General features: G+C 36.8%; 1 protein-coding gene across 2 annotated transcripts in view; it reads right to left on the reverse strand.

Moving 5' to 3' along the window:
* Positions 1-25,189, reverse strand: part of FEM1C (fem-1 homolog C) — a 32,424-nt gene continuing 7,235 nt past the window's right edge. For both annotated transcript variants that reach the window (XM_053911593.2, XM_053911586.1), the window contains exon 3: positions 1-2,794. In XM_053911593.2, coding sequence (XP_053767568.1) covers positions 1,485-2,794 — 1,310 coding nt within the window. In that variant the 3' untranslated portion in view covers positions 1-1,484. The remainder of the gene's footprint in view (positions 2,795-25,189) is intronic.

The raw sequence follows: 25,189 nt of genomic DNA on the forward strand, positions 1-25,189 counted from the left end.
TTTTTTTATTTATAACAATTTTATTAAGACATTTGCAGGGCAAATATGCCATCATAAATTTTATTCTGAATAATAAAGTGCTGAATGATAATTACCTGAATCTTTTTTTAGTACTTTCCACTTATCTTAAGTTAAAAGAGCCCTTTCTGTGGCATTGGCAAAGCTGTTTAAAAAACACCAAAAAAAGAAAAAAGAAAAAGCTAACTTTCAGTAAGGGAAAAGGAAGCACTGCAACCTTTTGTGTGTAACTATAGTGACAAATAATTGAGACCAAAGTAATTCATGCAAGTTATCTTTTAAGGTATACTAAAACTTGAAGAAAGAAAGAACACCTACTGACCATTGATACTATGGCAGTAAACTGCACACTTAAATACCTTAATTATCCTAGATGCCTAGATCTGGCTTGGCAAGCATCATGCCACTGACATGCTTTAGCTCTTTTTGTAACTAAAGGTGATTTGCAGTTCAATTACTGAGTATTTCAATGTGACTCATTAAGCTGTGATAAACTTTAGATTAAATTTAAGCAAATTCTCTACACCTAATCACATCATCAGCACAAGCAGGACAATGCTGGCATAGCATGAAAGGTGGGTCACTTTAAAAAGATTCTTCCTTTTACTGCATGATATATTAAGATGACAGACCTAAATTTCAACTGGGTTAATGAGTAAGAATAGATTTGTTTCCCAAATTTAGCACACAATAATTTCAGTGGATTAGAGAAAGAAATCTCAGATGTCGGGTGACAGGGGGGAAGCTGGAGCTCAGGTAGCTAACCAATAGCTCTAAAAACTGTCATGCTACAAGAGTACTTTCAGAAAATGAACTTTGTAACAAACTCAACAGTGTTTTGAGTTGAAGTTGACCAACTGCTGCATAGAAAATATGCTATCATACAACAGTCAAGTTTAAGCCAGTGCGTAGAGAAGATAAAGCACTTATGGTAACTGCAAATGGTAACAAGTCCATAACAAGTCCATAAAGTTTGTACGACCTAGCATAGGTCCAATAGGGAGTAGGGGTAGAGAATGGTAAGAATAAATGGTTAGGAAAAAAAATTAAGTGGAAATGAGAGAAGCTTGGAGAAGAGAAGGAAGCAAAAAAGAAAGACCTTCAATTGTATGAAATTCACAAACCAGGAAAATATAAAGACACCACTGAAGAATGGTTAACTCGGTCCTGAACACCCAACAGCAAGCAAAACCAGAATGAAAACCAGAACAAGCCTTTGGCAGACAATTTTAAAAATTTGAATATGACATTACATTTCTCAATAATTCACAAACAATATATTATATGGTATATTTATATTAAATACTGGGAAACCAATCCTGTAAATTTGATGCTTATAATGCTTTAGCTGATGAGAGCACGATGATATCAAGCTAAATGAATGCTGGTGTTATCACAACAGTGCTCATTTATGAAACAACTGTTAACAATTCGTGCTTTGACAGTGCTAGAATACAGTCAAGTTATCATCTATGAAGTGAAACAAAGGTCTCTAGCTTTTCTGGAATATGCCCTTTGTAATATATTCTATGATTTACTATGACACGAGCAGCAAGACACTGCAATGTGGTATGATTTATGGGCTGGATCAAATTTTTGGCTATTTCCTTCTCGTCCAGCAAGTCACTAGCAGTTTGTTTGTGCAAGTTTGTGGCATCAAAATGTGCACCTGATTTGATAAGGAGATTCATGATGTCTGGATGGTTGTTTAGAGCAGCAATATGTAGGGGACTGTTGTCATCGGAGTCTCTGACGTTCACATCAGCACCACATTCTATCAGTATTGCCGTAACTTGCAGAGATGGAAATTTACAAACAGGGTACCGCCCTACACATGTAGTGTTCTTGTCCACAGCCAGATGAAGAGGGCTGAAGTTATTCTTTCCCCTTGGATGCAGCTTAAGAAACCTGTATATAGTCTGCTTTTTGAAATGGTCCTGTTCTAGAGTGCAAGGAACTTTTTCTAACAAGCAAATTAGGTGCAAAATGATGGAAAGAGCCTTATTTAACTGCAAAGGGTCAGCTGGACACTGAGTCTGTTTGATAGCGCGCTCTATTTCAAGGACACTTTTGCACAGTATGCCCATAAGATCATCAAATGTAACAGTGGTGCCCAGCAGGCCTTTAGCCCTATCCTGTAGCATAAAAGAGAACAGTTCTGCAAAAGATAATAAGCTGCTAGCGGTCATTGGGCTTAAAGGGTCCAAATTGTTCTGCTGCATATCCAAAGCATATTTCCATAGGTTGATGCATCGTTTGAAATTTCCAGAGTCTGCATAGACAGCGCCTCTGTATCTAATATAGTAAGAGGTATCAGGATGAGAAGGACCCAGAATACGTTCTCTAATTAATAGTGCCTGCATTCTCATCTCATCAGGATCAGCAATAAGACCTTCTAGCTCTTCTGAACTGTTTACCTCCTTGGCATAATCATAAGCCATTATTAGTGTCTGAGGTACTGGTTTGCTAATTATATTAGTCCTATCACTGTATCTCATGTTCATTGCCTTTTTCCAGTATTTTAAAGCCCCAAGTAGATCTCTTTTTTTGTCTACAAATGTAGCTCCCAGAAGCTCTAAAGCATTGATCCGCTCTGTCTTGCTGGTCTGTGCATGATGAGTCAGAAAATCCACAATATTTGTGTGACCAGTCACACTTGCTGAGAGAAGGGGAGTCATTCCATAGCCATCCTTTTCCATCTTGGCACAATACATAAGAAGCATCTTCATGATGTCCAAACTTCCAGATTCTGCGCAATCATGCAGTGCAGTATTACCTTAAGAGGAGGGAAAAGAAGATAAAATATTGATACAGTGTAAGGCATGCATATACTTTAGAACCTAAGGAAACACAGGCAGCTCCAAACCACCCTTGATATGACATACTTTGATTACAAAAAAGAAAAAAACGACCCCCAGTTCCTAAAACTAGTGTCTGATACACAGTAGGGATTCAAGAAATACTTGTTAAATTTGTTGAATAAATGAAATAACCAAATTAGGCATGAAAAGATATCCAAAGATAAAATTCAAAACTAATCCATAGCCTCTTGATATTTTTAAGTAATGTTTCCAAGTGCATATTCTAAAACTAAAAACTGATGAAATTAATCAACTGTTCACAGTTTTGCTGATAGTCACTTAATTTTCTGAGTGAGCTTCCAAATTTGGAAATGAGAAACCTAGTCTGTAATATTTAAGATTCCCCAATTTAATTCTAATAGTAGTCAGAAACTATTTTTTCCTTATATTTGACTGCCAAGAGAACTTCGACTGTTTTAGTCAAAAATTCTTGGTAACAAAGTACTTTCCTCAAAAAGCTCCCATAAGACAAACAAGTCCAGTGAAATCTGAAAAATATGTGGGTGGTTCAATATTAACTTCAAAAGGAGACATCTGAAGTGTCATTTCACAATAGATTATTTCCCAGTGTAATTTAATTTTTAAACAATCTTTTTAGATGTACTAAATGTTCTCACACTGGCTTGTTCTTCCCACATATGGATTAAACTGACAACAGGCACCAGCACATTAGTGAAGACCTGTATGGAACATATAAAGACATTATAATCACCCAAGTATTTTAGCTACCTAAGTTTAATTATAAACATTTTACTAAGTATCAAAACAAAAATTATCACACAGACCTTTGATATTCACACACCTTGTTTACAGAAAATTTCAACAGTGAGTCATGTTAGGCATGCGTGCAGAAAAGAGTTAACATAGCTGGCTGAGACAACTATCCTTAGAAAGACCTGACTGCAAGGCCACTGGCTGGCCATCTAGGAACCTGTCTGGGAAACAGTTTCAAGACATAAAACTTTCCTAAATGATAAGGGTAGTTCACTGTACAAACGATGCAGTTTATGCTGAAAAATGTATTTTAAAAAATCTGTTTGACGTCATGTAAGAGCTAACAATGGACAACAACTGGGAGAAGAAAGACAATTACAGAAGTAAAACCCACAATTTGGGGAAGGTTCCCCCAAATGCCTCTACCATTTCTGGAAGAGGCAGATGAAAAACTGAGCAGAGCTTTTGACGACCTTACAGGACTACATAAGAAAACTGGAGTCTACAGCCCACTAGGAAGGGAACTTTAAAATCCCCCAACACTTTGGGTTATAGATCTGAAGGTCTAAACTCTGTAAGTTAAGGTGAACTGCAAACAGACTAGCCATCACAGGAATGAAAATCCAATTTAAAATCATCTCAATATTAAAGTAATTCAGGATTACTCACTTACATAATCAAGAGCCAGAAGCAAATACAAAAACTATTTAGAAGATGTTATCATACTAAGGCTCAAATTATTTTTTATATTATTCATATATGATGTTTGGTATCCAATAAAAAATAATGGACAGAAGGGAAAACAAGAAACTGCAACACAAAAACCAAGAGAAATAAGACCTGATAGAAAAGCCCAACAGAATGTCCAGATAATGCACTTAACAGATACCGACTTTAAAATAACAACTATGCTTAGAATGTTCAGAGAAATTAAAAACAATTTTGACAATTAAAGAATTGGAAACTACAAAAGAAAAAAAAAAGTACATTCTAGAACTGAAAGACTCAGTGGGTGGCTTTAAAAGCAGATGACATACAGCTGAACAGAGAACTAGGAATGAGAAAATAAAAGCATAGAGATGAAGGGATGCCAAAACAGACTGTGAGAAAAAGAGGGAATGTTGTCAGAAGGGTTGATATAAAACCAGAATTCTACTGGAAGAACACTACCCCAAAGCCAATATCTAAAAAGATAAAGTGTGAGAATTTTCTGAAGCTGATCAAAGATTAAACTATAAATTTATTACATTTTAAAAACACCAAAAGAGATAAATTTTTAAAAATCACCTTTGAGGTACATTATGGCAAAATTGCTGAAACCAAAGAAAAGAGAAGAATCTCAAAATCAGATAATAGGTAGACCTGACCTACAAAAGACCAACAGTTAAGACTCAGGAAAGTTTTCATTAGGAAAAACAGAAGCCAGGAATCAACAGAATGTCTTAAAATAAAGGAACATAACTGCCAGGTTAGAGTTCTATACCCACATCAAGAATACATGTGAAACAAAGGACCATTTCAGGTGAGAAAGAAAACCAAAAAAACTAAGATACTTATTACCAGCAGACATAAATTAAATAGTATAGTGTCTTTTAGGGTAAAGGAAGATAAGCTACATGGAAGCCTGGAGATGTGGGCATAAACATCAAAGAGTAATTTTTGAGAATTATAAATAAATATTGTCTTTAAAAATAATGTCTTTATTAACTTTAATAACTTTAAAAATAATTTCTCAAAGGGCTTGAAATACACATAGAAGCAAAATGCTTGACAGCAACAGTATAAAAGTAAGAAAGGTATTTGGAGATAAACTACAGAGAGTAGGGCAAATATTGACTTACTAAGTTGTGAGTACACAAAACAGAGTTTATTCTTGCATTATTATGTATTATCACATTATTTTCCATTTGAACAACTGTAAACCTACTTTTGCCACACCATGTATTCTAAGATTTCTGCATTTCTTGGAAAGAGGTAAAACTAGAAATTTACATTAGCCTTTGATAAGTCAAAGCAGTACTATCTAGGGCAGAGGTGTTAAACTCATTTTCACAGGGGGCCACATCAGCATGGAGGTTGTCTCAAAAGGGCGGAATGTAGAGCTCCTTGCCCCTAGTGAAGGAGTAGTTACACTTATACAGTCCTAAAATTACATTCAGCACTTTGAAGGCAACCACAAGGCTGATGCCTTCCTGGTGAAAACGAGTTTGACACCCCTGATCTGGGGTAACCACTAACAGAGAATAGACATATAATTACTAAAATATAGGTATATTAGAGAGAATATATAGGTATATATATTCCTATGTGTAGGTAATATACATATTCCTATGTATATTCCTGAGAGAATATACCTATATATTCTCTCTAATATGGAGAAAAAAATAACAAAAATAATCTAAACAAAGGAAAAAGGAGAAGCAAAATGTTGGGGACCACCCTGCCTGGTTTCAGAAGCTGTAACCCCCCATGGCTAAGGCTGAGTCAGAGACCTTGGGATCATAAGCCGTTAAGGAGACAAAGCTTATCTCCCTGGCAGGGGCACTGCCTCTGCCCCCTTTTACTCAACCCTGCTTGGCCCTGAGCCTGACCAGTTAGCCAATGATGGGTAAGATTCCTCAAGGGAGGGACGACCTAAGACAGGCATGATCACAAAGAGGCCCTCAGGGAAGGACTTGGGGGGCTATAGAAAAAGGGGGGGATGGACCCTCGTCCCTCGGCTTTGACACATAGCCTGAGTCCTCATTCTGTCTGCAAGAAGTCTCCTAATCTCTCGGCTGCCTTACTTCCCCTGCCTGACTTAAGCCTGAAACAATGACAGAGGGCGGTGCAGTCCAGTGCTGGAAAGGGTGGATTCCCCGGGGCAATCAGGCTTAAGAAAGAACACATTAAACCCTGTGAAACCTGCTTTGCTAAGAATGTCCTCAGTTTTCTGATAAGGGTCCAAGCATGAAATGAGTTTGTTCCCCCAAATTTTATAGCCCTTTAGCTAACTGACCCTGACTCAGAATAAGCCCTCAGAGTTCTTTGTATGTTATCTATTGTTTGATCCTTACTGCCTGATAATGATTGATGAGCTTTACCTGTATTTCTGTGCAAATTGAACCCAATAAAAGCCCACTGAGGAAAAGGCTCTTGGTCCTTCTCCTTTGAGAGATAGGCCATCTTTCCTCCCCAAGTAGATCAGGTCTTGGTAGACTTATTCTCATCCATGGCGGCAGGGGCTGGGAGGCCTGCAGGTGGAGGCCCCCCATAGCAAAGAACAAAACAGGCAAGGGGAATAAAACCCAAAGAGTAGTTACGAGATTAAAACCCAAATATATCAGTAATTACATTAAATGCAAGTAAAGTAAATGTTCCCATTACAAGACAGAAACTGTCAGACTAAGAAGACAAAGACATAAAACACAACCACATGCTGCTTGTACGAAACACACCCTAAATACAAGGGGAAAAATGGCTGAAGTGAAAAGATGGAAAAAAATATATACCCTATGCAAAAACTAACCATAAAACAGCTGTCTGATATTATAATAAGTTATTAGATTAAGTAGATTTTAAAGTAAAATGCATGATTAGAGAAAAAGGAAAAACATTTTATAATGACATAAAATTCAAAACATCACAAAGATAAAATTCCAGATTTGTTTTCATCTGAAAACACAGGTTTGAATTATATAAAGCAAAAGTCAACAGAACTACATGGAATATCAGACAAATCCAGAATCATAGGACATCTGAACACACCTTTCTTTCTCAGTGTAAAAGACCAAAACCAACAGGCTATAGAAGACCTGAACACAATTAACAAACAATTTAACTGATATATATAAATGAACACTAAACTCAATACCTTTAAAATACCATTTTTTCCCCAAGGATACATGGAGTGTACACAAATACTGATCATATATTCTACGCCATAAAGTGAGTCTCACACAAATGTCAAGAGATTGAAATCAGAGTATGTTTCAAATTCATAATGCAAATTAAAATATCAAAAACAAAAAACTAGAAAAATACCTATATATATGAAATTTTAAAATATGCTTCTAAATAACCCATGGGTCAAAGAATCCCAATGACAAATAGAAAATATTTTTCACTGGATAATAGTGAAAACATTAATTAACAAATCTTATGGAATATGGCTGAAACTGTGCTTAAATGTACATTAGCAAAGAGGAAAATTAAAAATTACCTAGGTTTCCATCTCAAGAAGTTATAGGGGAAAAGCAGTAAATTAAAACCAGAAGAAGTAAAAGCAAATAACAAAAAGCAAAGAAGAAAAAGGGATCAGTATGCTGGCACAGCATTTTTTATTTTCCTAAGTTTTATATAACTATCGCCCCTTTGTAATCTTATGTTAATAACTACGCAAAGAAGAGAAAATAAACTTACTCTGTAAGTAGAAAACAGAGTAAACATTAGTAGTAAAACACAAACCCATGTTTCTCAATCGCCATTTCAGGGTATTGCTCATTTCTGAGTACTGGTCATATTTTAAATGCCAATCATACTAGACTCCAATGAATAAGTTATACCTAATACAAGCCCAATCTCATAATAAAACTCTTACCAATCACAACTTTCCAACTCAAAAGCTTTCATGCTTCCTCTAAGGAAATAGCTGAAAATCTTTAAGATGGCTTTCAGAATTCTACTGCACTGATTCTCCAAACACCATTTATGTGGGGGTGGGAGGGCAATGAGGAAGAAATCTATAGTTCAGACATCATGGTACATGAAGTAAAGCTTAATTGTGGTTAGTGGGAATACATTATGGGAAATGGATTGTAATGACAAAGAAATATTTCCCCATCCTACCTCTCCAGCCTCATTCTTAATCACCTCCAGTATGAATACTGCACTGTGAATCTAGCCCAGGAGATGGCAAACTTTTTTTGTAAAGGGCTAAGTAGTGTTTTAGGCTTTGTGGCCATAAGGTCAACTGCCTTATAGCAAAAAGGATCCACAGGCAATACACTAGTTCCCCTTATCCGCAATGGATACATTCCAAGACCCTCAGTGGATGCATGAAACCAAGGACTGTACCAAACCCTACATGTGTATGTTTTTCCTATACATATATACCTACGATAAAGTGTAAACTACCCTTGCACTTAGGAGCCATTTAAGCAAAATAAGGGTCACTTGAACACAATACAGCAACAATCTGCTTACCAAGGTCTCCTAAGTAACCAAAAGACGAGTAGCGTATACAGGGTGGACACGCTAAACAAAGAAATGATTCACATTCCGGGAGGGACAGTGAAAGATTTCATCTCACTACTCAGAATAGTGTGCAATTTAAAATTTATGAATTGTCCCTTCTCGAATTTTCCATTTAATATCTTCAGACTATTGCTGACTGTGGATAACTGCAGACGAGAGAGAAACTACTGTATGTTAAATTAATGCACATGGTTGTTTTCTAAGAAAACTTTGCTTATGGACAATGAAATGTGATTTCCCTATAATTTTCACATCATGAAATAATTATTATTCTTCGTTTGACTTTTTTTAAACCATTAAAATTACAAAAACCATTTCTTAGCTCTCAGGCAATCCAAAAACAGGGAGTGGGCAGGATATGGCGACCCCTGAGCCATACTTTGCCAACACCTACCCTAATCCAAAAGACATTACCAATACCTGTGATACATAAGGTAGACATTCTGCTTATGTTTCACATCACTCTATCCTTAATATCTCTCCCAGCACCAGGAATAGTCTGCTCACTTCCACCTCCAAGCCTCTGCTCTTAATATTCCTGTAATACACTTTCTTCTTTACCTTTTTAACTTGTTGTCCTCCAAGTCTCACCAGGAATTTTAGTTGCTCAAAGAGGCCTCCTTAGTTATACCATATCAATTTGCCATCTTGAGAACGCCTGGTGAATAAATGTATCACTCATTGTAGTAGGCATTCATATTGCATTTACAATTATAATATTATGTAATACCTTACAACAGTATAATGTTACTGCCTCAGAAAGTTTTGGGGTTTTTTTACCTAAACTGTTAATATTCCTAAAGTACACAGACCCTATATTTCCTTTCTATCCCAGGTAGCAATTAGCACACTGTGAAAAGTTGAGGTAGATTCTTAAATTTTTAAACTTGGTATCACAAAAAGTGATTCGAACAGCCTCTTTGGATAAATAAGTTTAAAAAACAAAATCTTAGAAGAAGGGGATCTTCTTAACTGAGGAAATCTTGTTAATACTCTAACAACCTAAGTATATCCAATCACAACTTTTAAGTCCTGGAAACACTAAAAATATATTCTGAATTATAGCCTACAGCACTAATTAAAAGTTTAGAAAACAGAGGCTTTTTAAAAAAAGTCTAATTTTAAAGCAACTATAATTTTTGTATCATGTCTCCAAGTCTTTTACATAATATGTTTTGATAAAGTTGTAATTGGTAATGTACAACTGTTGCCTGCTTTTCATCTACATCTTGGTCATTTTGTCATGTTACGTTACCACAAGGTCTACATGAAAATCATTTTCTTCATGGTGGAAGTTCAAGTAAGGAAGCATATCATAATTTATATAAACACATCCCTGTTAATGGACATCTAATTTACATAAACACTTCCCTGTTAGTGGACAGTCTCACTGTTTCAGAGTTTCACTATTAGAATTAGTGCTTAAAAAACTGTAAGGACATTGGGGTGCATAGGTTCTTTTGGATTGGTGTCATTATACTTAGTGAAATAAGCCAGATGGTGAGGGACAAATACCATGATCTCACCTTTAACTGGAACATAATCAACAAAACAAAAAAGCAAACAAATATAACCAGAGACATTGAAATTAAGAACAATCTAACAATAGCCGGGGGGGGGGGGGGCGCGGGGTGCAGTGGAGAGAAGGGTTTTCAGGAACTACTATAAAGGACACATGGACAAAACCAAGGGGGAGGGTGGAAGCAAAGAAGGGAGGTGGGTTTGGCTGGGGTGGGGAGGAGAAGTGGGGAGAAAATGCAGACAACTGTAATTGAACAACAATAAAGTAATTTATTTAAAAAAAAAAACTGTAAGGACAGATAACAGACCAGTGATTGTCGGGGCAGGGCAAGGAGGTGGTGCTAGAAGAGGGACTGACTGCAAAGGGGAATGAAGGAAGCTTTTGTTCTATCTTAATTGTAGTGGTAGTTAAATTACAGTATATAACTATCAAAAGTTACAGAACTATGTACTAAAAAATGTGGATTTTATTGTACATAAATTATACTCTATAAACAAATGACTAAAAAGTTAATGCCTCCCTTAAAACAGAATCACAAATGTGTAATAACACACATTTTTAATTCACTTTCAAAGGGAATATAAAATATTTCAGAAGTTCCACTTTTATAGTATTCTAAGACTGGAATCAATCTTTGAATTTTGATTTATATTACCTTTACACCTAGTTATATAGAACATTTTTCCATGTCTGCTCACAAACTTTATTTTCTTTCATGACATGTCTCTTTATATTCCAGTTTCTGGGATTTGTGTGACTTACTATATACAAATAATTTTTTAAATGATAAACAGTTGTCTTCTATATTTACTGTATACAGGTATACCTTGGAGATATTGCAGGTTCAGTTCCAGACCACTGCAATAAAGCAAATACCATAATAAAGCGAGACACATGATTTTGGGGGGTTCCTAGTGAATATAAAAATTATGTTTACACTATATTAAGTTGTCTATTAAGTATGCAATACCATCATGTCTATAAAAACAATGTACATACCTTAATTTAAAAATACATTCTTGCTAAAAAATAATGCTAACCATCATCTGAGCCATCAGCAAGACGTAATCTTTTTGCTGGCAGAGGGTCTTTGCCTTGATGTTGATGGCTGCTAATTAATAAGGGTGGTAGGTGCTGAAGGCTGGAGTGGCTGTGGCAGTTTTTTAAAATAAAGACAACAGGCATTGACTTCTCTCCAGCTGTTAAAGTCCTAGATGGCATCTTCTTCCAATGTAAGGCTGTTTTGTCTACACTGAAAATCTGTTGTTTAGAGTAGTGACCTTCATCATCTTAGCTAGGTCTTCTGGATAACTTGCTGCATCTTCTACATGAGCACTTGGCTGGTTCACCTTGCGCTTTATGTTATGGAAACAGTTTCTTTCCTTAAACCTATGAATCAACCTCAGGTAACTTCAAACTTTTCTTCCTCAGTTTCCTCACCTCTCTCTCCCTTCAATTAAAGAGAGTTAAGGCCTTGCTCTAGATTAAGCTGTGGCTTGAGGGAGCATTGTGGCTGGTGTGATCTTTTAACCAGACCACTGAAACTTTCTCCATATCAGCAATTTAGGATGTTTCGCTTTATCATTTGTGTTCACTGGAGTATAACCTTCCATTTCCTTCAAGAACTTTTCTTTTGCACTCATAACCTGGCTAACTGGTACAAGAGATCTGGCTTTTGGCTAGAAATCTAGCATGCCTTCCACACTAAGCTTGATCATTTCTAGCTTCTGATTTAAAGTGAGGGACTTGTGACTGTTCTTTCACTAGAACACTTACAGCCATTAGAGGGTTATTAGCTGGCCTAATTTCAATATTATTGTGTCTCAGGGAATAAATTGGGAGGCTTGAGGAGAGGGAAACAGATAATGGAACAACCAGTTGGTGGAATAGTCAGAACACAGAAAACATTTACAGTTTAAATTCATCATCACATGGGCATGGTTTGTGGTACTCTAAAACAATGATAACAGTAATATCAAAAATTACTGATCACAGATCACCATAACAAATAATGAAAAACTTTGAAACACTAAATTATCAAAATATGACACAGGAATACAAAGTGAGCAAATGCTGTTGGAAAAATGGCACCAACAGACTTGTTCAATACAGGGTTGCCACAAACCTTCAATTGGTAAAAAACACAGTATCTGCAAAGTGCAATAAAGTGAAATGCAATAGAACAAGATATGGCTACATATTTTTGCTTTATCATTTATTTCATTCAAGAGCTTTAGCAATGCTCTAAGTATTAAATGCAAGTTTTTGTGAAAAATATAACAAGCTGAATTTAAAAACTGAGTGACTTTTTTTTTATTTTTAAATTTTTATTCAGTTACAATTGTCTGCATTTTCTCCCCATCCCTCCACCCCATCCCAGCCAGTCCCACCTCCCTCCCCCAGTTCCACCCTCCCCCTTGAGTTTGTCCTTGTGTCCTTTATAGTAGCTCCTATAGACCCTCTACCCACTATCCCCTCCCTACTCCCCTCTGGCTATTGTTACAATGTTCTTAATTTCAATGTCTCTGGTTATACTTTGTTTGCTTTTTTCTTTTGTTGATTATGTTCCAGTTAAAGGTGAGATCATATGGTATTTGTCCCTCATCGCCTGGCTTATTTCACTTAGCATAATGCTCTCCAGTTCCACCCATGCTGTGGCAAAGGGTATAAGCTCCTTCTTTCTCTCTGCTGCGTAGAATTCCATTGTGTAAATGAACCATAATTTTTTGATCCACTCATTTGCTGATGGGCACTTAGGTTGCTTCCAGTACTTGGCTATTATAAACTGTGCTGCTATGAACATTGGGGTGCATAGGTTCTTTTGGATTGGTGTTTCAGGATTCTTAGGGTATAATCCCAGCAGCGGAATTGCTGGGTCGAAGGGCAGTTCCATTTTTAGTTTTCTGAGGAAATTCCATACTGTTTTCCACAGTGGCCTCAGCAGTCTGCATTCCCACCAACTATGTACTAGGGTTCCCTTTTCTCCACATCCTAACATTTGTTTGTTGATTTGTTTATGATGGCCACCAACCGGTGTGAGATGGTACCTCACTGTGGTTTTAATTTGCATCTCTCTGATGGCTAGTGATGCTGAGCATCCTTTCATATGTCTCTGGGCCCTCCGTATGTCTTCCTTGGAGAAGTGTCTGTTCAAGTCCTTTGCCCATTTTTCAATTCAGTTATCTTCCTGGAGTAGAATTATATGAGTTCTTTATATATTTTGGAGATCAGGCCCTTGTCTCAGGTATCATTAGCAAATATGTTTTCCCATACTATTGGTTCCCTTTGTATTTTAGTGCTGTTTTCTTTAGCCCTGCAGAAGCTTTTTATTTTGATGAGATCCCATTTGTTTATTCTTTCCTTTATGTCCCTTGCTTTAGGGGACGTGTCTGTGAGGATGTTGCTGCGTGGAATGTCTGAGATCTTCCTGCCAATGTTTTCCTCTAGGACTTTTATGGTGTTATGACTTATATATATATATATTTTTTTTTTAATGTATTTATTGATTATGCTATTACAGTTGTCCCATTTCCGCCCCCCCTTCACTCCATCCTGCCCACCCCCTCCCTCCCACATTCCCCCCTATAGTTCATGTCCATGGGTCATACATATAAGTTCTTTGGCTTCTAAATTTCCTACACTATTCTTACCTTCCCCCTGTCTATTTTCCACCTATCATTTATGCTACTTATTCTCTATACCTTTCCCCCGCTCTCTCCCTTCCACTCCCCTGTTGATAACCCTCCATGTGAGCTCCATTTCTGTGGTTCTGTTCCTGTTCTAGTTTGCTTAGTTTGCTTTTGTTTTTGTTTTAGGTGTGGTTGCTAATAACTGTGAGTTTGCTGTCATTCTTACTGTTCCTATTTTTGATCTTCTTTTTCTTAGGTAAGTCCCTTTAACATTTCATATAATAAGGGCTTGCTGTTGATGAATTCCTTTAACTTGACCTTATCTGAGAAGCACTTTATCTGCCCTTCCATTCTAAATGAAAGCTTTGCTGGATAGAGTAGTCTTGGATGTAGGTCCTTGCCTTTCATGACTTGGAATACTTCTTTCCAGCCCCTTCTTGCCTGTAAGATCTCTTTGGAGAAATCAGCTGACAGTCTTATGGGAAGTCCTTTGTAGGTAACTGTGTCCTTTTCTCTTGCTGCTTCTAAGATTCTCTCCTTCTGTTTAATACTGGGTAATGTAATTATGATGTGCCTTGGTGTGTTCATCCTTGGGTCCAGCTTCTTTGGGACTCTCTGAGCTTCCTGGACTTCCTGGAAGTCTATTTTCTTTGCCAGACTGGGGAATTTCTCCTTCATTATTTTTTCAAATAAGTTTTTCATTCCTTGCTCTTCCTCTTCTCCTTCTGGCACCCCTATGATTCAGATGTTGGAACGTTTAAAATTGTCCCAGGGGTTCCTAAGCCTCTCCTCATTTTTCTGAATTTTTTTTTTCATTCTTTTCTGGTTGGATGTTTTTCTTCCTTCTGGTCCACACCGTTGATTTGAGTCCCAGTTTCCTTCACATCACTATTGGTTCCCTGTACATTCTCCTTTGTTTCTCTTAGCATAGCCTTCATTTTTTCATGTAGTTTTCAACCAAATTCAACCAATTCTGTGAGCTTCTTGATTACCAGTGTTTTGAAATGTGCATCTGATAGGTTGGCTATCTGTTCCCTTAGTTGAATTATTTCTGGAGCTTTGAAGTGTTCTGCCATTTGGGCCATTTTTTTTTGGTGTTGGCACGCCTGTTACTTAAAGGGGCAGAGCTTTAGGTGTTCCCCGGGGTGGGGTAACGCTGGTCGCTGCGCTGTGATGCTGTACGTGGGGAGGGGCCGAGAGGAAGTAATGGCGCCCACTCCACTCTCTGCCGGATTTCAGTCACTCCCTCTGCCACCTACAATCAAATTGGGCCCCTCTGGTGCTGGTTCCCAAGTGGGTGGGCTTGTGCACGCCCTAGGCCCCGGTGGGTCTCTCCAACGACCTCTCCTGTGGGGCTGGGAGTTTCTCCTGCTTCCGCCCCAACCCCTACGGGTGTTTTCACTCAGAGGTTTGAGGCTTTATTTCACCGTGCTGGAGCCCTGGGTTACATGGTCTGCTTCGCTCCCCACCGTTCGTCCTGGTTTATCTGTGTGCGAATGTAGGGCCACAGGGTTTGCTAGTGGTCAGACTGCCTGCCCCGTTCATCCCACACTCCGAGAGTCTCACTCCCGCCACGGCAACGCGTGTCCTCTCCGCCCCTCCTACCAGTCTGGATGAATGTTTATCTCCTTGGTGTCGGACTTCCTTGCCATTCAATTTTCTGTCAGTTCTGGTTGTGCGAGGAGGCACAGTGTGTCTACCTATGCGGCCATCTTGGTTCTTCCGGTGTTACGACTTATACTTAAGTCTTTTACCCATCTTGAGTTTATTTTTGTGTATGGTGTAAGTTGGTGATCGAGTTTCATTTTTTTGCACGTAGCTGTCCAGATCTCCCAACACCATTTGTTGAAGAGGCTATTTTTGCTCCATTTTATGCTCCTGCCTCCTTTGTCAAATATTAATGGACCATAAAGACTCGGGTTTATTTCTGGGTTCTCTGTTCTGTTCTGTTTCATTGGTCTATGTGCCTGTTTTTATGCCAGTACCAGGCTGTTTTGATTACAGTGGCCTTGTAATACCGTTTGATGTCAGGTATTGTGATCCCTCCTTTTTTTTTTTTTCCTCAAAATTGCTGCAGCTATTCGGGGTCGTTTATGGTTCCATATAAATTTCTGAAATGTTTGTTCTGTATCTGTGAAATATGTCATGGGTACTCTAATAGGGATTGCATTGAATCTATAAATCGCTTTGGGTAGTATGGCCAATTTGATGATGTTAATTCTTCCAATCCATGAGCATAGTACATGCTTCCATTTGTTTGTGTCTTCCTTAATTTCTTTCTTCAGTGATGTGTAGTTTTCTGAGTACAAGTCTTTTACCTCCTTGGTTAGGTTTATTCCTAGGTACTTTGTTTTTCTTGTTGCTATATCAAATGGGATTTTTTTCCTGATTTCTGTTTCTGATGTAAAAACTGAGTTACTATTTTGTGACTAGTCTATGCTAAGTTACATGCCAAAGGCCAATAAAATCATATTTAATTTTTGCTAGGTAACTTTGTTGATTTAAACTTTTGTTAAGTAATAACATATACCAACACTTGAAAATTCAACTGAACACTTTCTCTGGTTCCTATGTTTCTTAAAAATAATTCCATAATACAATAATTACACTTTCAAAAACTTTGTATCTCTGCCCTGGCCAGGTGACTCAGTTCGTTGGAACACTGTCCCATTCACCAAAAGGTTATGGGTTCCACCCCTGGTCAGGGCACATACCTAGGGTGTGGGTTCTATCCACGGTCAGGGTGCTTACAGGAGGCAGCCAATCAATGTGCTTCTCTCTCACATTGATGTTTGTATCTCCCTTCCTTCCTCTCTAAAATCAATAAAAACATATCCTCAGGTGAGGATTTAAAAAAAATAAAACTTTTAATAAATTTGTATCTCCACCCCTTAATGTTATTTTGGTCCTCAGAGTGAGCAAGACAATGAAAATATAACACAGAGTTCAAAAATACTACCAAGCATCTTAGATAAAATTAAGGATATTAAGAAATAAAATTAAATGAATTTACCTTTAGCTAGAGAAAAAAGGGAAGTATTGCACTATATAATTCTCAATGCCCAATTAAGAAGTTGTTACCTTGGAGAAAAAAATTAAAATTTCTGAAAATGAATTCATAATGAATATTTTTATGACTTCCCAAAAGATATTATGTGTTAAATGGACAATTCTTAAAATTCAAGATAATAGACCCTAAGTGTTAATTCAGTTAAATTATTGTTGCAGAGGTTAAAATAGTATGATCCAAATATATTAATTTTCATCTATCTAACTTAAATGGTGCTAAGAACGTTTAGAAGGATAAAAAGTAGCTATATTCATTGGGATGCTTCTGAGATGGCTATTAAGGGAAAGAAATTATGGGAAGTACTCATGCACTAAAGCATGTACTATTCATTAAAAGACCAGAAGTGCTAATCTTAGTTGGTATAAAGAGACCTATAATATTTTGATAGTAGGCACCTAAAAGATAGGAATTCACATTCAACTATTTAGGGGCATAGCAATGGGGTCAGGATTTTTTTAAATTAAGCATTCTGAAACAGACTAGTATTTTGAGTAAAAACTATATTGAGCCCCAAGAGTTTCCTGGCTCCAAAGCAGATAGTGTGGGTTTGATGGAATGTTATCCATCAACCACTTAAATCATAAAAAAATTTCAAGGCATTTATAAATATCTCAATTTGGATGAGATTATGTAGACTCACCAGGTTTGGAATTAAGTCAGCTTCTAAATCACTCCCAAACAGTAAAGAGAATTAATTCTTTTTTGTTGAATAATTTTTAAGTATTATTTTATTGATGCTATTACAGTTATCCCATGTTTTTTTCTCCCCTGTATTCCCCTCTGCCCTGCACACCCCTCCCACCCACATTCCCCCCCTTAGTTCATGTCCATGAGTTGTACATTCAAGTTCTTTGGCTTTTTCATTTCCTATACCATTCTTAACATCCTCTTGTCTATTTTGTACCTACCATTTATACTTATTCCCTGTACCTTGTCCCCCATTCTCCTCCTATCCCCTTCCCGATGGTAACCTTCCATGTACTCCCCATTTCTGTGATTCTGTTCCTGTTCTAGTTGTTTGCTTAGTTTGTTTTTGCTTTTGTTTTTTAGGTTTGGTTGGTGGTAGTTGCAAATTTTACTATTTCGCATGACATGAATAGTCATTTTACTATTCGTATTTTTCATCTTCTTCTATTTCTTAGATAAATCTCTTTAACATTTCATGTAATAAGGGCTTGATGATGAACTTCTTTAACTTGACCTTATCGGGACGCACTTTTATCTGCCCTTCCATCCTAAGCGATAGCTTTGCTGGATAGAGCAATCTTGGATGTAGGCTCTTGCCTTTCATGACTTGAAATACTTCTTTCCAGCCCCTTCTTGCCTTTAAGATTTCTTTGGAGAAATCAGCTGATAGGCTTATGGAAACTCCTTTGTAGGTAATGCTCTCCTTTTCTCTTGCTGTTTTTAAGATTCTCTCCTTCTCTTTAATTTTGGGTAATGTAATTATGATGTGCATTGGTGTGTGCTTCCTTGGGTCCAACTTCTTTGGGAATCTCTGAGCTTCCTGGACTTCCTGGAAGTCTATTTTCTTTGCCATATTGGGGAAGTTCTCCTTCATTATTTTTCCAAATAAGTTTTCAGTATCTTGCTCTTCCTCTATTCCTTCTGTCACCCCTAAGATTTGGATATTGGAATGTTTAAAGTTGTCCCAGAGGTTCCTAAGCCTCTCCTCATTTTTTTGAATTCTTGTTTCTTCATTCTGTTCTGATTGTTTTTTTCTTCCTCCTGCTCCAAATCATTGACTTGAGTCCTGGTTTCCTTCCCTTCACTGTTGATTCACTCCATATTTTTCTTTATTTCACTTTGCATAGCCTTCACTTTTACCTCTATTTTGTGACCATACTCAACAATTTCTGTGAGCATCCTGATTGCTAGTGTTTTGAACTCTGCATCTGATTGGTTGGCTGTCTCTTCATCACTTACTTGTTTTTCTGGAGATTTGATTGTTCTTTCATGGCCATATTTCTTTGTCTTGGCACACCCATTATGTTGTAAGGAGAGGAGCCTTAGGTATTCGCCAGGGCATAATTCGTCTTTTTAATGAAACAAAACTATCCTCATAAGGGCAGTAAAATATTTAACAAATATAAAGTGTTTGTTATAAATTAGTATTTCTAACAACATCAATTCAATAGATTCCACTGTCTGGAAAATCTTCACATAGTTCAAGTTTTGTGTTTGTGTTTTTTCAATATAAGTCAAATAAAGTTGTGCTTCTCAAACTTTAGTGTGCAAAATCACCAGAGGATCACAATAAAATGAAGATCTGACTCAGCTGACCTAGGGGTGGCTCCAAGTGGTACCTCTGCTGCCGGCCTTTGCTATTTTAGAAGCAAGGAAATAGAGGAGAAATCTTTTTGTTTGTTTGCTATACAGCAGATCCACAAGTAATGTCATTTTATTTAGTGTTGTTTAGTTATAACATTGATGAGATGTCACAGGAACTTAACTGTTGTATATTACAATTAGCCTATGGTAAAATTGGTTTCATTATACATCCTTTCACTTAGAGTCACTTGGACAACATTTAGTGAGGACTTACTGTATAGATACTGTATTTTGCCCTGTATAACACGCTCCCGTGTATAATGCTCTTTTGTTTTAATTGTTCGATTTTTTATTTATTTATACTTAGAAACAAAACCGATTTCATATTCCAGGGTATTATTTTGCATACAGATATCATTACTGCTTTCTAGAGTTACACTTTTAATGCATAATTATAAATAAAAGAATTAAAAACATTTATATAGGTTGGAATTAATACTACCCATGTGTATTGTACATCCTTATTTTTCCCTCAAAAATTTGGCAAAAAAGCACATTACAGACTGAAAAATATGGTATTTGCCATATAGCTAAGATATCTAATAGCTATATCAAGTGATATGAATTATAAGTTCAAAAGGAGAATCAGGCCACAGCCCTATTTTACACCATACAGAAATACAACTTCACTATTCCTCTTTAAACACTGATATGCCATAGCAAAAATAGGGTTTGCTATTTTTACAACTAGTTTTACAACTACATTGCACAGTTGATCCACAGAAAACTTCCTGTCTACGTAGGAACGGTTATCAGTAAATCTTGACCCCACTGCTATGCACTGCAACTACCACAGTTGAACATGAATTCCTATCTTTTATGTGCCTGCTATCAAAAAATTATAGGGCTCTTTAAAATTACAGCAACTAAGATTAGCACTTCAGGTCTTTTAACGAATGCTACTGATGCCTATTCCTAAAAGCTTTCTTGTTTAAGTCAAATCTAAGTAAGTGATTCACAGTTGAATTTTTAAAAATTAGTTTGTAAAATATAATTGAAATTGATGTAAACAACACCATCATCAAAAGAATGAGAAACAATCCAAAAAATGTAAGAAAAGATTTGCAAGTCATATATCTGATAAAGGACTTGTATTCAGAATGCATAAATTACTCTTACAACTCAGCAATAAAAAAATTAACACAATTTAAAAAGGTGCAAAGGATATGCAGACACATCCCCAAAGACGATATACAAATGGCCAATAAGAACTATGAAAAGATCAGCATCATTAGCCATTGGAGAAATAAACATCAAAACCACAGTGACATATAACTTCACACCCACTAAGATGGCTATCTTAAAAAGAAGGGTAATAACAAATGTCTGTACACTGCTAACAGAAATGTAAAACAGTCAGCTGCTTTGGAACAGTTTGCAAGTTCCCCAAAAGGTTAAACAGAGTTACCACTGATCCAGCAATTCCATCCCTACCTGTGCTCAAAAGAAAACACACATACTCAGAACTTCTACACAATCATTCATAGCAGCATTACTCCTAATAGCTAAAAAGTAGAAACAATCCAAATGTCTGTCAAGTAATAAACAAATAAAAGTGGTGTATCTATACAGTGGATTATTCAACAATAAAAATAAAGTGGTGACATGCTATAAAATGGATGAGCCTTGAAAACATGCTAAGTGAAAGAAGTTACAAAAGACCCATATTATGATTCCATTTATATGAAATGTCCAAAACAGACAAACTGATAAGAGACAGAAGATTACTGGTTGTCTAAAACTAGTCCCTTTGGGGAGGAGGGTGGAGGGGGGAATGGGAGTGATTATTAATGAATATGGAGTTTTTTTTGCCAGGGGTGTAGGTGGGGATGAAAAGGTGATTGTGGTGATGGTTGCACAAGTCTGTGAACATACTAAAACCACTGATTTGTACACTTGAAATTGGTGAATGGTATGTGAAAACTGTTTTAAAATCAAAGTACTTGTGTTTTTGGTAAAAGTGTAAATTTTGACTAATATTAGCAACAATTAAAGGGCTTTTTATTGTAACAGATTTGTCTGGAAATGCTCAAATCTGCTACAATAGGGCCTCTTTAGCCTACTGTGCTTGGCCATCGCTCCTCTTCAACTTTGTATCTGAGACTAAGCTGAGTCCATAAGAGGTCCATTTATAAAGATGAGGAAAGAGTGAGCAGTTCAACTGTAAAACAATGCTGATTCCAATAGTTTATTCCTGGAATAACTAACTGGTATGTATTAAGGGAGAATGTGAGAAGGAGTAGAGAGAAACACTTTAGGAGATTCCTCTGCTTAGAATGTTTCACACCCCCATGCATATTCTAAGATACTCAAGGGACAAGAGTTTGAGGTGAAAAAGGCAACAAAACAGAATCAAAGACTAACTGTACTAAGATTACCATGTGCCTGCCCTTCATTAATTTTTTGCATAAGGTACTCAGTTAGGAACATAAAGAGGTTGAACAATACAAGTCCTTGAGCTCATGACAAAGTTAAATGGTAAAAAATATATGCATCCGTAGAGGTAAGATGCATTATCATCTCTGAGCAGGAGGATGAAAAACTGCCTTTGAAATGGGTCTTAATATTAAGTAAAATTTTCAAGACTAAGAGTATGTGAACTAAGGATCAGGAACAAAACAACTAATATTAGTGTAATTTGATGAAAATGACACAATATAAAGTTGATGAAAACATCATTACAATTGAGATTTCATTAAAATTTCCTTTCTGGCCTCTCTACTTCACTCTATTCAACAACAGCTCTACCCTAAAGGAGGGGAAAAAAAGAAAGAGATGATTTAATCAAATTTGCATCCTTATGACTCCTTTAATTGGGCCTCTTCCCACCACTTCACCTTGATCTTCCATCACATACATTCCTGATGTTTCAATAGCATAAATCTTAAGAATGCCAAGGGCTTCCTGAATTTTGGCTTAATCAAACAAATTTAATTAATCATTCTTGGAAAATCTGATACAGATGAACTCAGTGAGAGAACCACATAGGTCAGTGACCTACCCATTGGTCTTTAAGTAAAACAACAATATCTGCCTTACGTTCCTGGTGCTGCCTACAGCTCTTGAAATAGCAGCAGTACTAAGGATTTATTCATTTCAATTCAACTTCAATTCTATGAGGATTCACATTTCAAAATCCAACCTACAGGGATAGAGGGATACACTACTTTCCTACTGAACTCAATTTACACGTCATCTACAGCTTAGCTTCTCCAATTAGGCCAAGTTCCCTGGGATTACAGAGATATGTACAAGGAGAAACAGAAGGGAAAACAATGAACAAAGAACAACTTGCAGGAGCAACTTGATGATCTGGGATCAAAATGTTAATAAATTCAACCTGTCAATTATTTAAACATTTTAAAATCCAAATAAATACAGATGTTACAGGGTAAATAAACGTTTAAGTCTCTCCCTTTTACTCTTCTTTGCAAGTAGGTGTGTTGAGGAAACCAACAGGTGAGAAGTCAGGAAGAAAAAGAAAACATCTTCCAACACTCTCAGACAGTCCTGTAGTATACTGAAATAATTTACCTGTGTGACAACAATCATTATCTTTGTCCATTATCTTAATACTAACAGTTAATTTATAGGGTAGATTTTTAGTTGAAATCCCTTTGTGTTAACAGTAACATATATGTAATTTCTTTCTTTCTTTTACATTTTCTTGACTGAGATACTTCTATACCCTCAAATACCTATACTGTGGAAAGAATATATTGCCTGGGGTAAAGTTTGCTTTATACTACTGCAGGAAACAAAAGGAGAGGAGAAATATATTTTTTAAAACTTTGGAAAATGTGGATAATTAGTGAAGCAAAGTTATAAATACATAGTGGTTCCATGTATTCTTCTCTTTTCTTACATAAAAGTTAGAAAATATCCGTAACAAAAAGGCAAATAAACTGTTCAAACTGTCTCAAAACCTTACATACTAGCTATATTTAATATGACCCTACATGAATTTCTCCCTTTTCTAAACCTGTACAGAATTCTATCTGTGCCACTTATTTTTCACAATTACTGTCAGTTTTTCATGTATTTATTTCCTTCCATACTGGTAGGACCACAAAACACAGTCCTTGCTAGCAAAGAGCTTCTAATCTTTCCTCGTAAATCCATGACATTCATTTAACAAGCCCATCTGCCAAATACCCGCTATGGGCCAGATACTCTTTCTAATGCATGCATACAAACACTAGGTTTCTAGCTTCAAAGAGCTAATTAGAAACATACTGGATTGGCCAAAAAGTCAGTATGCTTTTTCCATAAAACAAAAGACACATTCTTCTTTTTCACCAATAACTTTACTGATTTGGATATTTTGAGTATGTTGGCTATCTCCCACGTGGTATATATAACATTGTTCTCAATTAATGTCTCTATTTGATTGCTATCAACTTCAACTAGTCTACCTGACCATCCATCATCCTGCAAGAAATCTCCAGCATGAAACTTTGCAAACGACTTTTGACATTTTCGATCAGTCACAGCACTTTCTCCATAAACTGCACAAACTTTTTTTGCATTTCAGTTGCATTTTTTACCTTTCTTGAAATAACAAAGCATAATACTCTGAAAATGTTGCACATTTCTTCCACCTTCAGTATTAAAATGGCTACACAAAAACTCACCGATTTTGATGGGTTTTTTTTTTTTTTAATGCATACTGATATGACAACTGTGACAATACAATCCAACAAAATTGTTTCGAATGAAGTTAAAGACAACTAAGCACTACTAGAGCCACAGTATGGACTTTTTGGCCAACTCAATAATTTACCTGAGTGCCCTTTGGTTTAAATAGCATACCTACTTCCCAATTCCTGGACCTTCCAAGCACATTTCTCAATGTGGCTTTCCTTATGCCATTTCCTATGCGTTAAAAACTGTATCAAATGCCTTCTGCAGATATGAACCCCAACAATCCTTTCAAGGCCCAGTTCAACTTCTCCATGGAAGCCTTTCCAGTCAGTACACTTTTATAAAATCGTACAATGTATATTCATACCATTCCTTTAGCAATTAACAAATGTGATGTCCTGAACCTTCTCATAGCTTCCACGATGTCCAACACAATGCCCTGCCCACAGAAAATGTACAGTAATTATATTGTTACCAATTTACATAATTACCTGTGTATCTAAAATGAGTGGTCCATGCATGAGGATAACATGTCCTCTAAGGCAGAGGTCCCCAACCTCTTAAGTCGCAGACTGATGCCGGTCCTATTAGGAACTGGGTCGCACAACAGATGAGCTTGTATGCAATGCACCTGAATCATCCCCAAACCATCTCTCCCCCTGTCCCCCCACCCACGTCCATGGAAAAATTGTCTTCTACGAAGCCAGTCCCTGGTGCCAAAAAAGTTGAGGACTGCTGCTCTAGGGTCAGCCTCCCCAATCCCAACTCAGAGCTCTTCCATTGGTCTGTAGTGCCCAATCACTTTCAGCTGCTCAATTACCAGATAAATTTTGGTATAAAAGCATAATTGAAGGGCTTTAATTAACTTTATCATACATCTGCAAAGTCCTATTCTAAGTTTTAAAAGAAATTATAATAAAGAACAAAAGAAAAGCAAAGATGACTAAAACCATAAAGTGCTGAGATGAACATGACAGTTCTAAGACTGGCTTGTGTAATCACTTTTGATTTGGGGTCTATATAGTTTTAAATAGCAACCAACTCTCCTGTCTCAAAAATCAAATGTTGGGACTTCCAGCCAAGATGGAGGCGTAGGTACACACACTGTGCCTCCTGGCACAACCAAAAGAAGGACAACAACAATTTAAAAGCAAAAAACCACCAG

This window comes from Desmodus rotundus, chromosome 1, assembly GCF_022682495.2.
Source record: "Desmodus rotundus isolate HL8 chromosome 1, HLdesRot8A.1, whole genome shotgun sequence".
NCBI lineage: Eukaryota > Metazoa > Chordata > Mammalia > Chiroptera > Phyllostomidae > Desmodus > Desmodus rotundus.